General features: G+C 35.2%; 1 protein-coding gene and 1 long non-coding RNA gene across 5 annotated transcripts; one reads left to right on the top strand and one right to left on the bottom strand.

The window, feature by feature from the left end:
• Positions 1–4,905: 4,905 nt before the first annotated feature.
• Positions 4,906–14,102, bottom strand: LOC118747949 (N-acetylgalactosamine kinase). Of its 4 annotated transcripts, none has more exons than XM_036482187.1 (6): positions 14,017–14,102; positions 9,444–9,604; positions 7,332–7,505; positions 6,483–7,237; positions 6,069–6,402; positions 4,906–5,288 (listed from the first exon to the last, which is right to left on the bottom strand). In XM_036482187.1, exons 2-6 carry the CDS (start codon positions 9,590–9,592, stop codon positions 5,093–5,095), a joined length of 1,608 nt encoding a protein of 535 aa, XP_036338080.1. In that variant the 5' UTR covers positions 9,593–9,604; positions 14,017–14,102; the 3' UTR covers positions 4,906–5,092. The 4 variants fall into 4 exon arrangements, with proteins under 4 accessions (XP_036338080.1, XP_036338078.1, XP_036338079.1 ...); XM_036482185.1 differs by lacking the exon at positions 14,017–14,102 and adding an exon at positions 12,450–12,531 and having other exon boundaries at positions 9,444–9,737; XM_036482186.1 differs by lacking the exon at positions 14,017–14,102 and adding an exon at positions 12,450–12,531.
• Positions 9,914–10,904, top strand: LOC118747951. The gene is made up of 3 exons (XR_004994004.1): positions 9,914–9,982; positions 10,037–10,469; positions 10,530–10,904. It is a non-coding gene; the product is annotated as an uncharacterized LOC118747951 (long non-coding RNA).
• Positions 14,103–17,532: the final 3,430 nt, after the last annotated feature.

The following is a 17,532-nucleotide window of genomic DNA, read 5'->3' as shown; positions in this document are numbered from 1 at the left end:
TTCTTACTCCATTATTGTTCCATAAAAAAGAGATGGTTGAGCAAAGCTAATAGCTTTAGCTGCAACTAAAAGACCAATTTATATATTTCCTTTCAATTGGCACTGAAATAAGTTTATGATGTACATACATATACATACATATGTAGCTGCTGATAGTTTAACTTTCATACAAACATACTTACATACATACATACATACATATTAGAAAGCACGTTCATATCCATGCAATTTGTACGCCCGCAATTTCCCTGAACGCTGAATGCTAAACATTGAATAATTGAAATTCGATTTTATTGAATTTGCATTCAATGACATTCTATAAAGGATCCTGGTTTTCCCTTTTAGCCGCAAGCTGCGTTTCACACTGCCAACTGTATGTATGTTGCAATTTAATTAGGTGAAAGTGCGAAATGCATACACACATATGTACTGTATGCAAGTATTTACTTGTGTACACATATAGTGCTTATGTAATACGATAAGTGCAAAAACGATATGCACTTAAATGAAAAACAATTGAATTTAATGATGAGCTACTTTGCAACAGAATTTATTGGATTTCGCTAACTACTATACACAATAAAATTAATTTCTCAATTATTTTGACGAACAATTTGCACGCGTTGCACTTTTATTTATTTACATGCGCGTTTTGAAGGGGAAATGTCGATAAGAATGAAACATTAAAATTTTGTTTTTATTTACATAAGACTCTTATTTAGTAAAAATAATTGCTTTTCCTTTATTAGAGCTTCAATTTCCAAGTACACATCCATCGCGCTCACTTTTCATGGCTTGATATAATTAGCATTGAAATAATTAGCATGTTGGCCAAAGTTGCCGCATACTGCGAATAATAAAGGTATACATAGATACACATGAGGAAAAAACCAACAGCTCCACCATCGAGGAATACAAGTTAAGCATGGATGTCGGTAGTTTTTTCCCCACTAATGATTCCAAGTGTTCTTTTCCATAGACAGATATCTGTTGAGATATGCACTGGGATACACTGGGATCTCTCTTAGGGTACGCGCACATAGAGCCTTCTTAGCTGAAATTTTAGATTAACTGTTTTTAAGCAGAAAGTTGGGCTTATGTCAGCAAATAAACCTGTTTTCAAAGTGTGCACTTGGGCAGCTGAGAGATGAGCTGAAAAAAACACACTTAAAAACATATTTTAAAAAATTTTTCAAAACATGAAATAAATATTTTTTCCAGGATAAAAAGTGTGTACAGTGGATAGAGTGTATATTACTATATAAGGAAAAAATCAGTGCATACCGCTACTATGGCTTTGCGATTTAAACAAATCTCAAGTAAAACTAAATAACACCACAGAACCTTTAAATGCACTAAAATTCAATAAAACTTACGCAATAATTACCTTTTTTATTTTCTTTATTAATTGTTTTTATAAATCAGATATATTTTTACAATTTAACACAATCAAAGCACCTTTCTTGAGGAAAAATTTAATATTAAGTGAATTGACTATTTGACAGTTTATTTTATCCTCGTACTCGGCTTTATTTACTCTCAATTGAGAATTGTTATCGCCGTCAGGAATGCGCAATCTTGTATCCTATCATACTTGTATTTTTTTTAGTTTTTAATTTCTATGCGATCTTCTTTATTGCATTATTTATGTATATTATATCGAGTTTTTTTGTATTCCATATTTTAAATTGTTCTTCTTATTTCACAAATTACTCAGTTATCCAATTGACATCCATCAAATTCATTGCCGTTACGATTGCCATTACCATTCGCATTCTCATTTAAATTGCCACCACCGTTACTTATCATTACCGCTATTAATTACCTTGGCCACAAAGATTACCATCACCAAGTTCCTTTGCCATTACCATTACTCTTACCATAACAATATGCATTACCCCGACCATCTCCATTACCGTTACCAATTACCATTATCGTTACCAACTACCATTACTAGTTACCATACCATTACTAATTATAACTACCATTACCATTACCAGCACCACAACCCTTGACATTGCCATTGCCATTACCGTTGATAGCTATTAATTATTTTAAAAAATATTTTGGATTATCAAATATGATCAAAGTTATTACAATCTAAAACGACATTAAAAATTATAAGCGAGCATCGGCTTAGCTAAGTAAATGGTGTGTGCACTTACATACATATATACTTGGTATAAGCAAGGAGCTTGTTTACTTAGCGCTTATTAGCCTGCTATAAGTTCTCAAATTTCAGCTGTCAGTGGCTTCAAAAGCAGTATAACAAAAATAATTTGAGTCGTTCAACCAGAACCCGAATCAGCGATCACCCATTGAGTAACCTTTTAATAAGTTCGTCGAATATTTTCCTAATACACTCCACACCCCCAAGTAAATTCGACAGTTCAAAATTGCCTTTTGGCCGGAAAATGCGTACGCACAGTGTAAAATCAATTAGTTGTAAGCATAATCACGTAGGACAACAACCACACGTCCACTTTGTGCTCATCGTTTAAGTTTAGTTAGTCCAGCACTCATACGCCATGTTGACCAGCCGCCGTCGGACCGCACTGGTAGTTGCGGTTGTGGACACTGCACTGCCAACCAATAAATAATTTGTATGCACTGCGTATATTATAAATGCACCCATTTACATTAACAAAATGGGTTAGTAGTTTATGAATTGGCCTTTCCCAGCAGCCGCCATTAAATATAAATTCCGAAAGTCTAGCGTGGCGTATACGCAATGCTAAGCGAAGTGGCATAGTGCCATTTGTGCGTGTGCATTTTATAATTTAGCGCAGCGCGAAAATGGTCATATCTACACGTAGCTCAAACGCAAATGCAGGATTTGGTGGCTTCTATCGATAACGGCAGGAAGTGTTAGTCGATTCATTGCTCACCGTTGCATCTGCTGCAGAAATTCATTCAATTCATTCTGAAAAGTTTTAAATGGAAATAAATGTGCATTAAAAAACTCGCATTGCTGTATATGTATATGTATATGTAAATCACAATCAGTATCTAAAGTTATTGCAAACTTTGCTTCACGCGAATTAGCATCAGCACTGCAATAGTATTCCACTTTTGTTACACTCACTTTTAGCTGAAACCTTATAAAGTTTTGAAACATGTCAAAACTCCATTAGCTAGGTTTACGCACCTTAGTACGTGCATATAGCGAAGATAATAAAAAGTTTCGGTTTAGTTCATTTAAATTTACAAAAATATAGGAGAAAATGTGAATAGTTATGAGCAGCTCAATTTAATAGCCAGATAGATGCACTTTGCTTTGATCGATGAGAAAGTAGCCCTGTATCGAATTATTCGCATGGAGTATATATGCCTCAATTCGATAATGATCAGATCAGATATTTGGCTATATCAACTAACTTTTCCTCAGCCTTACTTGAGTGGCATGATTCGTCAAGATCTGGGACCAAATTTTGTTCGATTTTATTTCACCGAGTTTTAAAAACATTACACCTTTGGGTTCTCTCCAATCATCGTCGCTGAGGCGAATTTGTGAAACCCTTTGGGTTCCTAACTGAATAATAAATAGATCAAGAATAAAAAGCAAAAGGGAACCGGCCGTAAGTGCAAATATTTTTGTTATAACAAGCGCAGCAACAAAATATAATTCTCTTCTATCGGAATCACAAAGGCTTTTCGTAACTGTACTTATACACATACACAGTCCAGTTGGGGCATTTTATTCAGTGCATTCTGAGTAGCGTTTGTAAATGGGCTAGCCTATTTATTGGAAATATGTACATGCATCTTTCTTAGACACGCACTTCCAAATGTATGTATATGTATATGAATCTATGTAGTAGTATATCTACTAGGTGGGTGAGACGTATTTCACTAGAAATAAATACCTTTACACAAAGTAAGTAAAGATGCCAAGTGATAAATTTAGAAGCATTAAAAAATGTATAATAAAATATTGTTCAATGAGCTTTCAGGCATCGAAAATTCCGTTTTCTTATGAGAAGTTATCAAGCATGCACACAGTCAAGGACGAAGAAGCGGCATACTTTTGGCAGAAAGGGCGAAGCATTTGCTAAAAAGTAAAAATATATATTTTAAATTCGAAGGGGAGGTACTGGAAATATAAGTAGTTTTCTAATAAAAATTTGTGAAATAAAATCTGTACATTTTAATCTTTTATCGACCGTTTTTCGAAGTGTGCAATTTCTTTGCCCTAAGCTTTATAAGAGTAAGTTCAGTTTTTCATCAGCCTGCACTTAAATTGTATTTGTTGTAAAGGTTGGTGGATTTAACAAGAAACACTTTAGAATTTAATACGAATTTGGTAATTTTTGGCAATGACTTTGGCATTTCAAGCAAAAGTGTCCAAGCCATCTATTGAAATTTCATCGAATTTTACTTTTTTATTTAATGTGTGAACGTATGTATGTACGTGCATGCAAAGAATAGAGATAGATATTGACATATAAATGTATACCAAAACGCTCAGAAAGAATTAGTATGTGAAGTAGAATTTACGCATAATATAAGACAATTATGAAATTTTTGGAAAATATGCGTAGCGATACCTACTTAGTGAGAAATGCTGTATCTAAGTTGCCGCTTCACCAGCCGTACGAACATTGCTTAGGGTCTGACTAGTAAACTTGTTGAACATTTTTGGAATCTAAAATTACGCCCATTTTCCATGAATGGGCGTGGCACCGCCTACGCAAGTCTATCTCCATAACCTATTAATCGAGTTTTACCTAATTTGGGTCATCAAGTCTAACCAAGCATATTATAGAAATGTATTAACAAATGAAAACAAACATTTACTTTCACATTTTTAGTGTCGAGATTTTCAATACTGTTTATTAACTTCCAGGATGCGTATTAAAACGTTGAATTATTTACTACAACTACCATTTTTTTTACAGCTTTACACTTGTAGTAAATAATAGCTGCTACCATTACCTTTAAATAAATTTTTTTATTTGCTATAAGTCCATTGTGTTACAAATTTTTGGTAGATATATGATAAAGACAAGTTATTATTTATTTATTTATTTAATATATTTCAGCAAGATTTTGGCAGCTTCATCTTCCCAACAGAATCCGGCGCAGTTGACAATCACACGCACTTAAATTTGAAGATTTCCGCGCCATTGCCGGGAAATGTCGCGAATACAACATCATTAAAGTCGTTAGCCCCGTAACGATCCAGCAAATGTGGCGGCAGCAGTGTGAAATATTTTTCCTTTAACATTTTTATGTATTTAGCCGAAGCTTCGACTGAATCACAGCAAGCAACAATGCAGCCACCCCAGCTGAAAGGAGAATACAAAAACATATAAAAACATGCGTACACAGTTAAGGCGATAAGCGAAGTGAATTGTGTAAGTACACGTGCATGTACATTAGGGCGGGTTGATTTGTATGGATGAAAAAAAAAAAATATTAAAAATCGTATAGCAAAATCGTAATCTACATTAAATTCTAAGAAAATTCTCAGAAGAAACCATGGGTCTAAAATCAAACCCTAATCCGCGCCTCTCGACTTGAAAATTTTTTTGTTTATCTTCTTTCGCTAAAATTATTTTCTTTTTTTGAAATATATTATAGTTTATGCAGGTTTTGTTTTGAGACTAATCAAAATATTCAATTATCAAAAAAGCAGTTGAACCCCAATTTGCATCTCCTCTGATTTGCGTACTTGGGTGAATATTTTTTTTAATGAAAAAAAATTATGAGCGTAGAAAAAATATAAAGTGCAAAAGAACTACCTTACTAAACAATTTTATTCAGAAAATTCGATTTCTTTTTGGAAAAACCTATTTTTTCTAACATTTATTTTTTTTTGGCAAAGGCGGCCATATAAATTTTCAAGTCGTGAGGCGCGGATTAGGATTTTATTTTATATACATAGTTTCTTCGGAGAATTTTCTTAGAATTTTATGTAGTTTACGTTTTTGCTATAAGATTAAAAAAAAAATAAAAATCAACCCGCCCTAATGTACATATATACTACATATGTACATAAATATTGTTGCGCGATAAAGAGGATGTTAAAGTAAAAGTAGTACAGCTTATAAATATAAATGTCCTACCCAGCACCGGTGAGCCGTGCGCCCACACCTGCCTCATCGGATAAGGCAATCAATCGATCCAGATCAACGTGTGAACACTCGTACAGCTCCTTAAGACTTTGATGCGATTGACGCATCAATTGTGACAGCACGGTGAAGCGTTTCGTCGAATTCGTTAGGCCCCCATCATCATCATTTTCTTGGAGTTCGCTGACACTGCTGCCATTCGATGTGCCATGGACGCCGTTAACACCATTGTGGAGGTGTGGAGGCGAGTGCTTATTCGCGATATAGCTGTCGCCGTCACCGTTTGTTTGCGCGCATATTTCACGAAATTTCGCCACACGCAGGGACTCTGGAATATGTACCATTAATAAGTAGAACGAAATTTACAATAACTTTTATGTCGACTTCCCACTCGCTTCTTCTACTTACCCTGTACGACATGCAGCGCACGTTGACGTAGTTTAAATTGTGTCATATGCCGCGTATTGGCCGTGAGAAATTCCTTTTCGAATTCCTCATCGTTGACCTCCAATTCGGCCGCGCACAACTCGTTTCGCGAGTAAACATCCTTTGGCAACAATTTCCGCACCAGCTCTTCCAGCTCAGCGAGCGTACAACGTAACGACTCTTGCAATTCCACAAAGCGAATCATTCTGCGCCAGTTGCTGCACTTCGCATGCTTTGCAACAATGCGCGTAGCCAGTCGACATTCCACCACACGTTCATTGAAATCCGATGAAGCGGCTTTGTTTTTCGCCGCTAGGCTGTTCGCCACAATGAAGCATACGCCAGCTGGCAATTGTACAGGTGTGGCATTTAACTCCGGATGGAATTCAATGAATTGCGCACAGCCAGCCTTGGCCAGGTAGGCGATGGCCTGATCCATACCTCCACCCTGTGTGCCAATGTAGCGTTCGCAGCGCGCCGATATGGCGGCCAAGTGCCTGCGATCCAAAGGCAGCTGATGAACATGTGCTGTGGCCAATGCAGCGGCACTAACTAGCGCGCTCGAGCTACTCAAGCCCGAGGCTGGTGGAATGTTGCCGCTAAGCGCGATTGTCATGCCGAGTGGGTTGAATGGCTGCTTATCATCGCTTAGCTGTTGAATTTGGTCGTAGATGCCCTTAACACCACACAGATAGTAATTGTACCATTTTGGGCCGCCATTTGCGGGTAAGTCAATGCTGCGAAGAGAGACAATGAGTGACGCGTAAATATTTCTCAGCTAAGTAATGAAATGAGTGGGTGAAGGAGTGCTGCCTATTAGTTAGTGCATACCTTAAGGCATTCAAATCACATTTGAAGTTCGCGTAGTACGTTGCTTCGACGTTTCGTATTTGTAGAAATGTATTTTCCGCATTTTGGCCGACTGCGAGCAGAATGCACTGATCAATGGCCATAGGCAAGACTGGGTAACCGCAGTAGTCCACATGCTCGCCGATTATATTAACGCTGTCAATTAAAAAGAAAAGTATTTATGTGTATGTATATTTTTATATAAACGTATTTAAATTTAAAAAAAAGTTGCATGTGTAAAACACCGCGCCTGTTCATAAAAAATTATTTTACACATATTTTTAGTTCAGATAAGGTTGGCTTAAATGGAAAGCTATAGTTAAAGAGTTCACTCTGTGTTCGCACAGGCCCACGCCATGTCCAAGAGAGGACGCTCGCAGACCTATCCCTTCATGTCTTTAAACCTGATTCTGATTTTCTCGCGAACCCTTGTTGACCCTCGAATTGTCCCTCCTATGGATCTATGTATGTTTTTCACCTCTATATCTTCTACAGAATGGTTTAGGGTCACGTTATTATTCCCGGTTGAGAAGCCGACGTTGGATTTGAGCGTCTTCGCAAACTCGATGTCTGCTCTCCAGTCGAACAGGGACATGGAGTCGGGTCGTCTCGAAGCAGAGCATTGTTGGGGTGGTTTCCTCAGTTAAATTTCACGAAGAACTGTTCGGTAATAGGATGTCTGGCTTTCTTCGTGGATAACAGCCTGTAGCCGTACGTAGAGCTGAGTTCTGGCCGGATTGCAATATTCTACACTGCCTTTCGTTCGTTCTTGTCAACCACACAGGTGCTGAATACTTTGGTATCGATCGGCCGATTTCTCTGTATATTGTGACCAGGGTCTATTTATAGGCTCCCGAGATGCTGTCGGTTAGTGATTTGATGACTTTGTTGGATAGGTTGAATGTCGGTATTTTGGTGCCATCGACGTATAGATCGAGCTCTAGGCTTATTTTCTTGATCCATGTGACAAAAAGTGTGGCAGTGGATTTCGCGGCAGAAATCTCGAGTGAAGAAGTTCGAAAGGTCGCAAATCCCAAGATGGTTGGTTCTAAGTTTAACGGAATGACATTTTTTTTGCTTATAAAAACCATCGTTTTGTGTTTAACTGTTATTGATTTGAAATAGATTTAAATTTTTGGAATATAATAATAATTCAGCAAGGATTTCAACTAAAATCTTTCAAAGAATCAAAACACCGATGTTCGACTATACCCCTTTTTTATGTATTATCCCTTTTTTCTCTTTTTTTTTTTGTACCAAAAAGTTTTGTTAGCTAAATTTTTTTCGTCAAATTAAAGTGTTTAGATGACACCTTAAAAGATCGCGACAGAGAGAGCACGAAAAGAACTTGAGGCAAAAACAGCATATGTCAACGAAAAATAATTTACCGCCTTTTAAATTTTTTCTGTTTTCAACCACTGAATGTTTTCTTTTAAAATAAAAAGCTTTGAAGATGTACATATTGATGGTCCTGTGCAATAACGACACAATTCAAAATTCAAAAAATAAAATCGGTTAGTACTGTTAAGTGGCTCATGCCTCTAATCCTTGTCGAATCCATGTCTAATCTTTTGTACTTACTTTAGCAATCCTTACTGCTTACTGTAGTAAGGGATGGAAATGGATTAGACATTGATTAGAGACATGAGCCACTTGACAGTAGTAACAGTTTTCCTTTTTCGAATTTTGAATTGTGTCTTTATTGCACTGGACCATCGATATGTACATACGTTATTTTTCTCTGCCCACAGATATGCTAATAAATTTTTGTCTCCAAATATGACAGTGAAAACCAACCAGCCTTACGTATATAAAATCGATCACCTGCATATGCATGTGCATTTATAAAATGTCTCAAATTTCAGAGGAAGGCAACTGGCTGAAAATATTAATTTTGAATTTTACTTTTTAATTTTGTAAAAAAAAAAAAAATACTGGTAAAAATACTGGTAATTAAAATTGCTGGTATTTTTTAAGTTTTAGTAAACGTTTCATTCATTATTGCGCATATCGGTGAGGGCGACACCTATAATTTTTTTTTGAAAATTTAGCGCATGTCGGGGCACCATATAACTACACCATCACACCACCTACCGTCCAGGCATACGAACATAAAATTCCGGTTCCTCTCCAAACTGGCTGCAGTAAAAATCGTGAAGTTCACTGAGACGCGAATATAGTCGATGTTCCGGCCGAAGTTCAAGACTCGACATACAGATGACGCCTTTCGCACTTGCAGACATTTTACCGATTTCCTATAAATGAGAAGCAGATGTTGCCGCTGTAGCTGCTGAACTTTTTCTAGCGGTAGAGGTTTGTCGTCACTACCGCATTTTGGACCCTAACCGCTTCACGCTAGGCATTTTTTTGATCCCAAAACAAAGAAAGCTGTCGTAAGAGAAATGCCAAAATAACGAAAATGTGTGAAATGGTTAATAACAAATAAAAACGAATCCTACTGAAAGCAGTCTGATGAGGAAATGTGGTGATTTCCGAAATAGCTATCACTTCTACCATTTTTTCAAATTATTGTTGCTTTTCCACAATAAGTTTTCACTGAAAAACGGCCTCGAGCTCATAAAAATTGTTGAATATAAAAACGAACATATAAACAGAAAGATACAAATTCATCGGTGAATATGGTAAAGCACACAAAATGCACTGTGAAATAATAATATTCCTATTAGATCTCCTAGAGACTGGCGACTAGCAAGTGGGGAGCAACTTCTGCTTTGCATGTGGCGAAGTTCGAACTTGCAAATGGGCATCAACTCAGTTTGTGCTTGTGAGTCTGTTGCGGTTGGAGCTGAAATTCTGCATTCCTTTGTGGCAATTGGCCACGATTCACTGTGTATCAGGATCGAACAGTCAATCCAATATACAGTTGACAGGCATTCAAGAAAATCTAATAGGCACATACGTGTTATTAATAGGAAATTCTTTGATGGCGATTGCGCGGAATAAGTAATCTTCACTTTAACAAACCCAAAACAAAATATATGTACATTCGGAATAAGAAAGCTTGTCATAACAGATGCTGGTACACCACTCAGGTGCTATAGCAGCCAGCACAGAGGGTGTACCTGTAGAGTCTGCTGAAACGGATTTCAACACTCCATAGTAAGATTTCCTAAAAAAAATTTCACCATACAATTTTTACTTTTTAATTCCTTAATGCAGTAAAGCGACCAAACATCTGTTTGAGAGTGAGTTGAAGGGATAAGGCGTAAAACCTCGCGTGCGCTGGGTGTGGTTGCCACTACGTTAAAAGGATTACCATTTGAATTTATGCACCTGGAATATCCGGACCCTTAATGAAGAAGCTATCTCTGCCGGCTGGTTGGTGGTCTCAGGAAGACAAAGGCTGACATCATATCGAACGAATGTACTGGATATCTTTATAGATATTTCGTACTCAATACAGATTTTTTAATAGACACACATCGTTACCTTGGCATTGAAGGATCCTAACTCATTTCTCTTTCTAAATCTGACGTCGTACAAAATTCTGTATATCACTCACTAAGGACTTAGTTTTTTTTTTTTAATTTAAAACAATTACTATGAGCATCAACAAAATATTTTCAGTGTTTGACAAAAACCACTCGTTATAAAGTTTGTAACAGAAATACTTCTTAGACCGGGACTTTCTACATTCAAGCAACGATATAAACAAATGTGCATACATACATAAATATGTACATGCATTTGTATGTGCTACGCGGGAATGTATTTACGAATATATCTACCCAGTGAGAAAAGTAGTGATATCATTACATGCGTGACAAATAATATAATGTATTTCTTTTGAGTTTAAGATTCCATTACTTATTAATATATAATAATCATTCTAATGTATCCAAAAATTCCAAAACAAATCATATTAAATAGCATAAATTCACTGATTACTAGGTAATGCAAAATTGAATGCCTACTACTTTAATTTAGGATAGCACCCTGGGAAAAATAATGCCTTTCCGAATGTGAAAACATCTGTTTTACTGATTATTTTTTCGATTACCATACATTTTCCCACTGGATACATACATACATATGTATCTATGTACATATATCTTTGAATTAAACGTGCTTTGATGCATTAAATGGAGTTTTTTAACACATAGGTATATACATATACCCTGAAGGGAACCAGTCCGATAATAACTAGATCCCCACCTGTCCAAAATCGTCGAAATGTGGTACTTTTAAAAGCTATTTTATTTCACCTTTTCCATTAGAAATCTATATCTAAGGTAATTAAGAACTGGTTCGGAACTATAGCAAAATTAATGCAGAACGATCAAATCTAATCTGTCGAATTTAGAACTAGTTCGGAACAATCGAAAAAGGGATGCAGCGGGGGCTTGTTTATTTTACATTGATATGAGTTTGGCGGCTTTTTCGTTCAAATACGCTTCTAGTCTGCACTTCGCAGATGCTTTTTCATACCTTGGTAATACAAAAACAAAAATTTATGTTAACATTTTAACATCTTGGATCTTCTGGAATCTAACCAATAACAGCAAGCACCTCTGCAAACTCAGATACAGCCAAAGGCATGTAAACGTACATTTCTTACAATCATTTATACAAATTTAATTTCAAATTTAACATAATTAAAAATCGCACACGCGGAAGAACTAAAGACATGAAAAAATCATGATACTTTTTTCTTTCGTCTGTCGACTTTAGAACTGGTTCGTAACTATAGAATTTAGGACTCGTTCGGAACTATCGAAAAAGGGATGCAGCGGACACTTCCTAGGACATCGCCATTTTAAATTCGCCAGTTGTTTGCATGCAAAAGAGATTTATCGCGAACTGTACATTACTGGATCTAACTGTACTAGAAGCGCACCAGTTCAGAACTACAGATTTTCCAACAGGGTAATTTTAGCACAGCGCACACACACACACACACACACACGCGACAGCGAATTGATAAGAGACGGCGGCGGCAGAGCGAGCGAGCACAACAAGAACGACAAGTAACAATAACAATCAATAATAAAAGAGGTTATTGCGTTGATTAGACTGCATTGCACTGGTTATGGTAGACTTTTTATATTAATTCCGCCCGATTCAGCAAGTTTTATTAACCTATTTAATTAGTACTACACCACGCCAGAAGGTAGAAGAAATTTTATAATGCATCCACTTTGCAGTGGCGCTTTTGACTGGGGAAATGTCAAAATTCGATAAGGAGAGAAAGCGACAAATCAGCAAAGCTAGTCGTCATTTGTTCTAGCAGAGTGGAGAGAGTATTCTTGGGAGAGTGCTCTCGAAAATGGGTGTGGATATGAGGGAGACGATAGAAATGCGCGCGCTGCACAGTGACTTCGTTTCGTAACGACAGGGGTAAAAATTGCTAGCGTTGCTGTAGTGAATTTGAATATTTTAAAACCAATTAATTATTAAGAAATTTATAAGGGCACACAAGGTGTTGTATACTGTCGTATTGTTGTACATATGTCATAAACTCGAAACGATTAATACTATATTTAAGGGATTCGCATGCTACCATAAAAGTCGTATTATCAATTTTTACACCGTTAAAAAAATAATTGGTTGTGGTTTCAAGTCCTCTAAATAGTTATTTAGTCGTTTAGAAGAACCTAATTATTTTTCTTATTATTTGCCGATAACGTAAAGCAATATTTGTCACGATCAAAAAACTCTGCGTGCTCGGGTTAGATGCATGTCGAGTAATATTTCCATTAAGCAATAAATTTGTCACCTACAGTATAAAAACGGCTCGTACAAATTCAACTTTGTAAGAAAATATTAAATAAGAATGTTGCGAGCAAAACGGAAAGTGCCAATAAAAAACACTTGTATACATGCCTACGAAAAAATGTGCACATGTGCGTATGTATGTACATTAGGGAGGTAAAAAAAAAAATCATAGCCAGTCCTTAGAACTGCATAATATCGAATATAAGGTGACCCTTGGTTTTTTTTTATTTTGAAGTCGGTTCAAATTTAACCGTGCCGCCCGGGGCCTTGAAGTGTTCAATGGGAAAAATAATTATCGCACATTTAACTTTAAAATTTTTTATAACGAACAATCTCATCTCATATTTCACGCACGTTTTGAAAAATTTGTAAAATTTTAAAATTAAATTTGCATAATAATTCTTTTTGGAAGAATTCTAAAGAAATTATTATTTTTTTTTTGATAAAATCGTATTTACTTTTAACGATTTCAAAGCAAATGTACGAAAAATTATCGAGTCCTAACCGCCAAAATAGCGTAGGCGACATTATTTTCAATTTTTTTTTGATGCAGAAATATTCCTAGATCATTTCGGCATCAAAAAGAAAATTTTGAAAAAAATGTCGCTTACGCTATTTTCGCGGTTAGGGCTCGATATATTTTCTACATATAAAATATGTAGATATAAAGAAAAACCCCAGCGGCATCGTTAAATATTAACAGATTTTAAAATAAAACAAAAAACGTGTCTTCTTATTTTCCATTTTCTATAGTTCTGACGAGTGGCGGCGAGAAAATTCCGATAAGTTGATTTTCCTGTTATATTTTGATCACCCTAATGCATATGGTACATGCAATCAGAATTAATAAGTAAGGGCCCAAAAAAATCCGAACTCTGCCTAAATATGTACGTCAAATAAGTAAGTGTAACAGATTTGACGAAATAATTACAGAAATTAAGGTAGTAGTCTATGTATTATTTTTCCTTTTAAAAGAATAATAATTGCAAAAATCACAGAAATTCGCCTCGCTTCCGAAAAAAGTCTTTCCGTTCACACTCAACCGACGACAACGACATGAAATCAACTGAAATTTTTTATTAAGATTTCTTGCGTATTTCTACATCATACTTGATATCGCAGCACTGTTGTTGTATTCTTGTTGTTTTTGAACTCATAGTTTACCAACTTGTTGCCTTATCAGCCGATGCAATACAGCATTTTTATCTTAATTTGACTCGCTTCATTATTGTGCCAACCAAAGGTATGGCTATTATGTGCTTTTAAATACATATACACACATACACACATGCATATGTACATACATACAAACACCAGTCACTGTAGAACCAGTTGTATCTGCATTTTAAATTAAAAAAAAAAGATCTGTCGTCACCTTCAGATTCCGTTAAAGAAGTTTGGGTATTCATTCATATTAGTTTTTGAATTATTCATAGAACCATTTAATATCAGTTTTTCATATAAAAAATTAATTTATATAAGTCAGCATTATGCTATAGTTTTACAATAGTTTTTTAGTATTTACACATCGGCGGCAGCTACTTTGGCAAAACCCCATAAATCAAAACACTCTCTAACAAAAAACTGTATGTACAGTGACTCAAACAAATAACCACGTTTGATTTTTTTAAATATTTAAATATTTATTTATTTTTGTTATTTTTCTATAAAAATATCTTCCAAGCTTTAACCAAAACCGTATAAATCACTGTTTCAAACTTTATAAAAATTTAGGAAAATTTAAAAAATGTTCATCAAAAGTTCAACTTTCTACTCCGAATCTTTAGAAGATTTTTAGGTATTCAGTTTTATAGTCCATACTATTTTAGTCTGATGAAGTGCAAGTTTCAATCGGTTAAAAAATCCCGTTGATTTTTGAAGTTTTTATTTTTGTGACGGATTTTTGGCTTTTTTTCCATATAAACATGAATTTCTTATGAAATAAAACGCGGGAGATCGTTAGTAAACAAAACTTCAAAAAATCAACGCCAGGTTTTGTAAATCACACTTGCAATTAAAAACAAAACGAAAATGTATTAAAAAAAAATATCTCAACATTGAACGCGATTTTTCAGGCGGTTGAAGCTTGCACTTCATTGGACTAAAATTTTATGGGCTATAAAACTGCATACCCAAAAATTTTCTAAAGATTCATATTAAAAAGTTGAAATTTTTGTGAAATTTTGATGAATTTTCCTAAATTTTATATAAAGTTTGAAACTGTGATTGATATGTTTTTTGGTAAAGCTTGGACGATATTTTCATAGAAAAATAACAAAAAACATTACGAATATTAAAAAAAAGTCAACACGTGAAAATTTGTTTGAGTCACTGTATGTACTTGTACAACTGTATACGTAGACCTATTTGTACATAGAGTGCATTGATAAGCCGGAATGGTTTGACCTCGATGAACACTTCAGTAAGTAGGTTTATGAAAAAAGAAAACTGTTTCTTATTTTCTACTTTACAAACATAAGTTTATGATAGTTAACGTAATTAGTTATTTTTATTGCTGACGGTCGCTAATGTACCTTTAAAAGTAAATGCTTGTGGTCTCAGAGACATGCATAATTTTTACATGCCCTGTGTGTGTACTGTAGAATATTGAAGTTAACATTATTTTTTGAAGCTACATATAAGCATTCCCCTGTATATCAGGATGAATCCAATCCAATAGTTATGACAATCCTACTTCAGGCTCTGAAAAGTACTTCATTGTTCAAAAAAAATTTTCGCGCTGGACGCTCAGTGGTAATGGTATGAGCACAGGAAAAGGTCGAGCTATACATAGAATCTTCTGCTAGAGAACAAGAATTCTATTTCGAGCCCGACACTGCTCCTCATTACCCTACATCTTCACAATATCAGCACTCATATGTATCTAGATAACTATGCTTGCCATGAGCTGTCGCTTATAATTTAATTTGAATGACATCATTATTAAAATTTTATATTTAAGTAAAGAAGAAACAGTTCTGTAACTTTTTTTAGGCAAAAATCAAAAATTTCGAAAATTGAGCTACCAGTTATCATTTCTATAGCCGACACAGCGTGACCAGATTTTTTTTATCTGCACTTCTCAAGAAACAACTGTTTTTTTTTTAACAAAAAACCTTCAGCAACGAAGGGGTTTTCAGAAAATTGAGGTTTTAAACTGTATTACTAGAATGCAACTCCATCACCCCTTTTTATAATAAAAAATTTACTTCCAAAAAAGCCGATAGGTATATTTTCATTTATTTCGTTCAAATGTGATATTTAGAATAACTATTTTTACAAGGTGATTTAAAAAACCGTCTAAAAACTGTAATTTACAGTTGAAATCATGAATCTGGTAGCACTGAGCTGTCACGCGCATGTATGAATGTACGGCGCGTCAGTCAAATGCTTTGCCGTTTCTCAACGCGTTGCTTGTGCTTATGTAATTGACAAAACTTATAAGTAGAGGGCGCCATAGCGTAGGTTGTGCCTGTGCTGTAGGGGTTTTCAAAATTCCGCTAAAGCACGCTGGGCGACATCTGTTCGTTAAGTTCATTAAGGAAAGAGGTATAAAACATTGTGCAACCAGATTATATGCAATGTTTTGTGCAAAACATACAGAATGAAAAAAATTACATGCGAGAAAATTTTTAAAATTAGCAAAATAATTGAAAACCTCTTTTGTAACTGACTTTCTTAAGATTGTGTGATACATTCCTCTTCACTTGTATTGACTCAACGCAGTTAATATCGGCTTCTTAGTCCTTTAGACACATTTTCCGAACAGGATGTTTTTAGACGATCTGTCATCAGTAGAAGTTTATCCATTGATGATTTCTGGCAAGAATGAAATACAAAAATTTTAGAGTAATAAATTCATAATCTTTTACATTTAAGCTGAATTTTAGTGTAAAAACGTACAGGCAAGTGTTTAAGGAATTTATTACCTACTAATTAATTCATTTTCATTTTAAATAAATTAATGGATAACATTATAAATATATATTTTTTTATAATATTCGTTAATTGATCAGGATTTCTGTTTTAAACAAAAAGATATAATCCCCAAGAAACTCCCATAGCAAAAAACATCGAAAAATCGATAGTCATCAAACATCGATGTTTTTGTAGCACTAGTTTGTTTAGATGTACAGATGTATGTATGTATGTAGACTTAGGTGTGCGTATCGTGCGTTGTTCGTGTTTACACATAATGAGCTACAACTTGTTAACACAAATGCACAAAGTGCATTACCGTTATGCTGTGTAGTTGTTTGCAATGTCAGTCGTTGTGTCCGTCCTAACTGCACAAAACTGTGCCTACAATGGCTGATCAAAATGGCCAAAACTAACCCACCCACTGTTGCAATTGCAAGCCAATGCTAGGGTATCGAAGTAGGTGATGCATTTTTATGTATGTATTTCTGGGCGTACATAATATACATATGTACATACATACATATTT

This window comes from Rhagoletis pomonella, unplaced genomic scaffold (genome assembly GCF_013731165.1).
Source record: "Rhagoletis pomonella isolate Grant_MI unplaced genomic scaffold, Rhpom_1.0 Rhpom_scaffold_00012, whole genome shotgun sequence".
In the NCBI taxonomy this organism is placed as follows: Eukaryota; Metazoa; Arthropoda; class Insecta; order Diptera; family Tephritidae; genus Rhagoletis; species Rhagoletis pomonella.
The sequence above is the reverse complement of the archived record's forward strand: the minus strand, read 5'-3'. Positions and strand labels throughout refer to the sequence as shown.

What these genes read in the sequence shown, in the direction of transcription:
- LOC118747949 (XM_036482187.1), bottom strand. Translation starts at nt 9,592, where the DNA reads ATGTCTGCAAGTGCGAAAGGCGTCATCTGTATGTCGAGTCTTGAACTT. An exon ending in TGTGATTTGAATGCCTTAAG is followed by an intron (nt 7,238 to 7,331) that starts GTATGCACTAAC and finishes CTCTCTTCGCAG; the next exon opens with CATTGACTTACCCGCAAATG. An exon ending in GCACGGCTCACCGGTGCTGG is followed by an intron (nt 5,289 to 6,068) that starts GTAGGACATTTA and finishes TTCTCCTTTCAG; the next exon opens with CTGGGGTGGCTGCATTGTTG.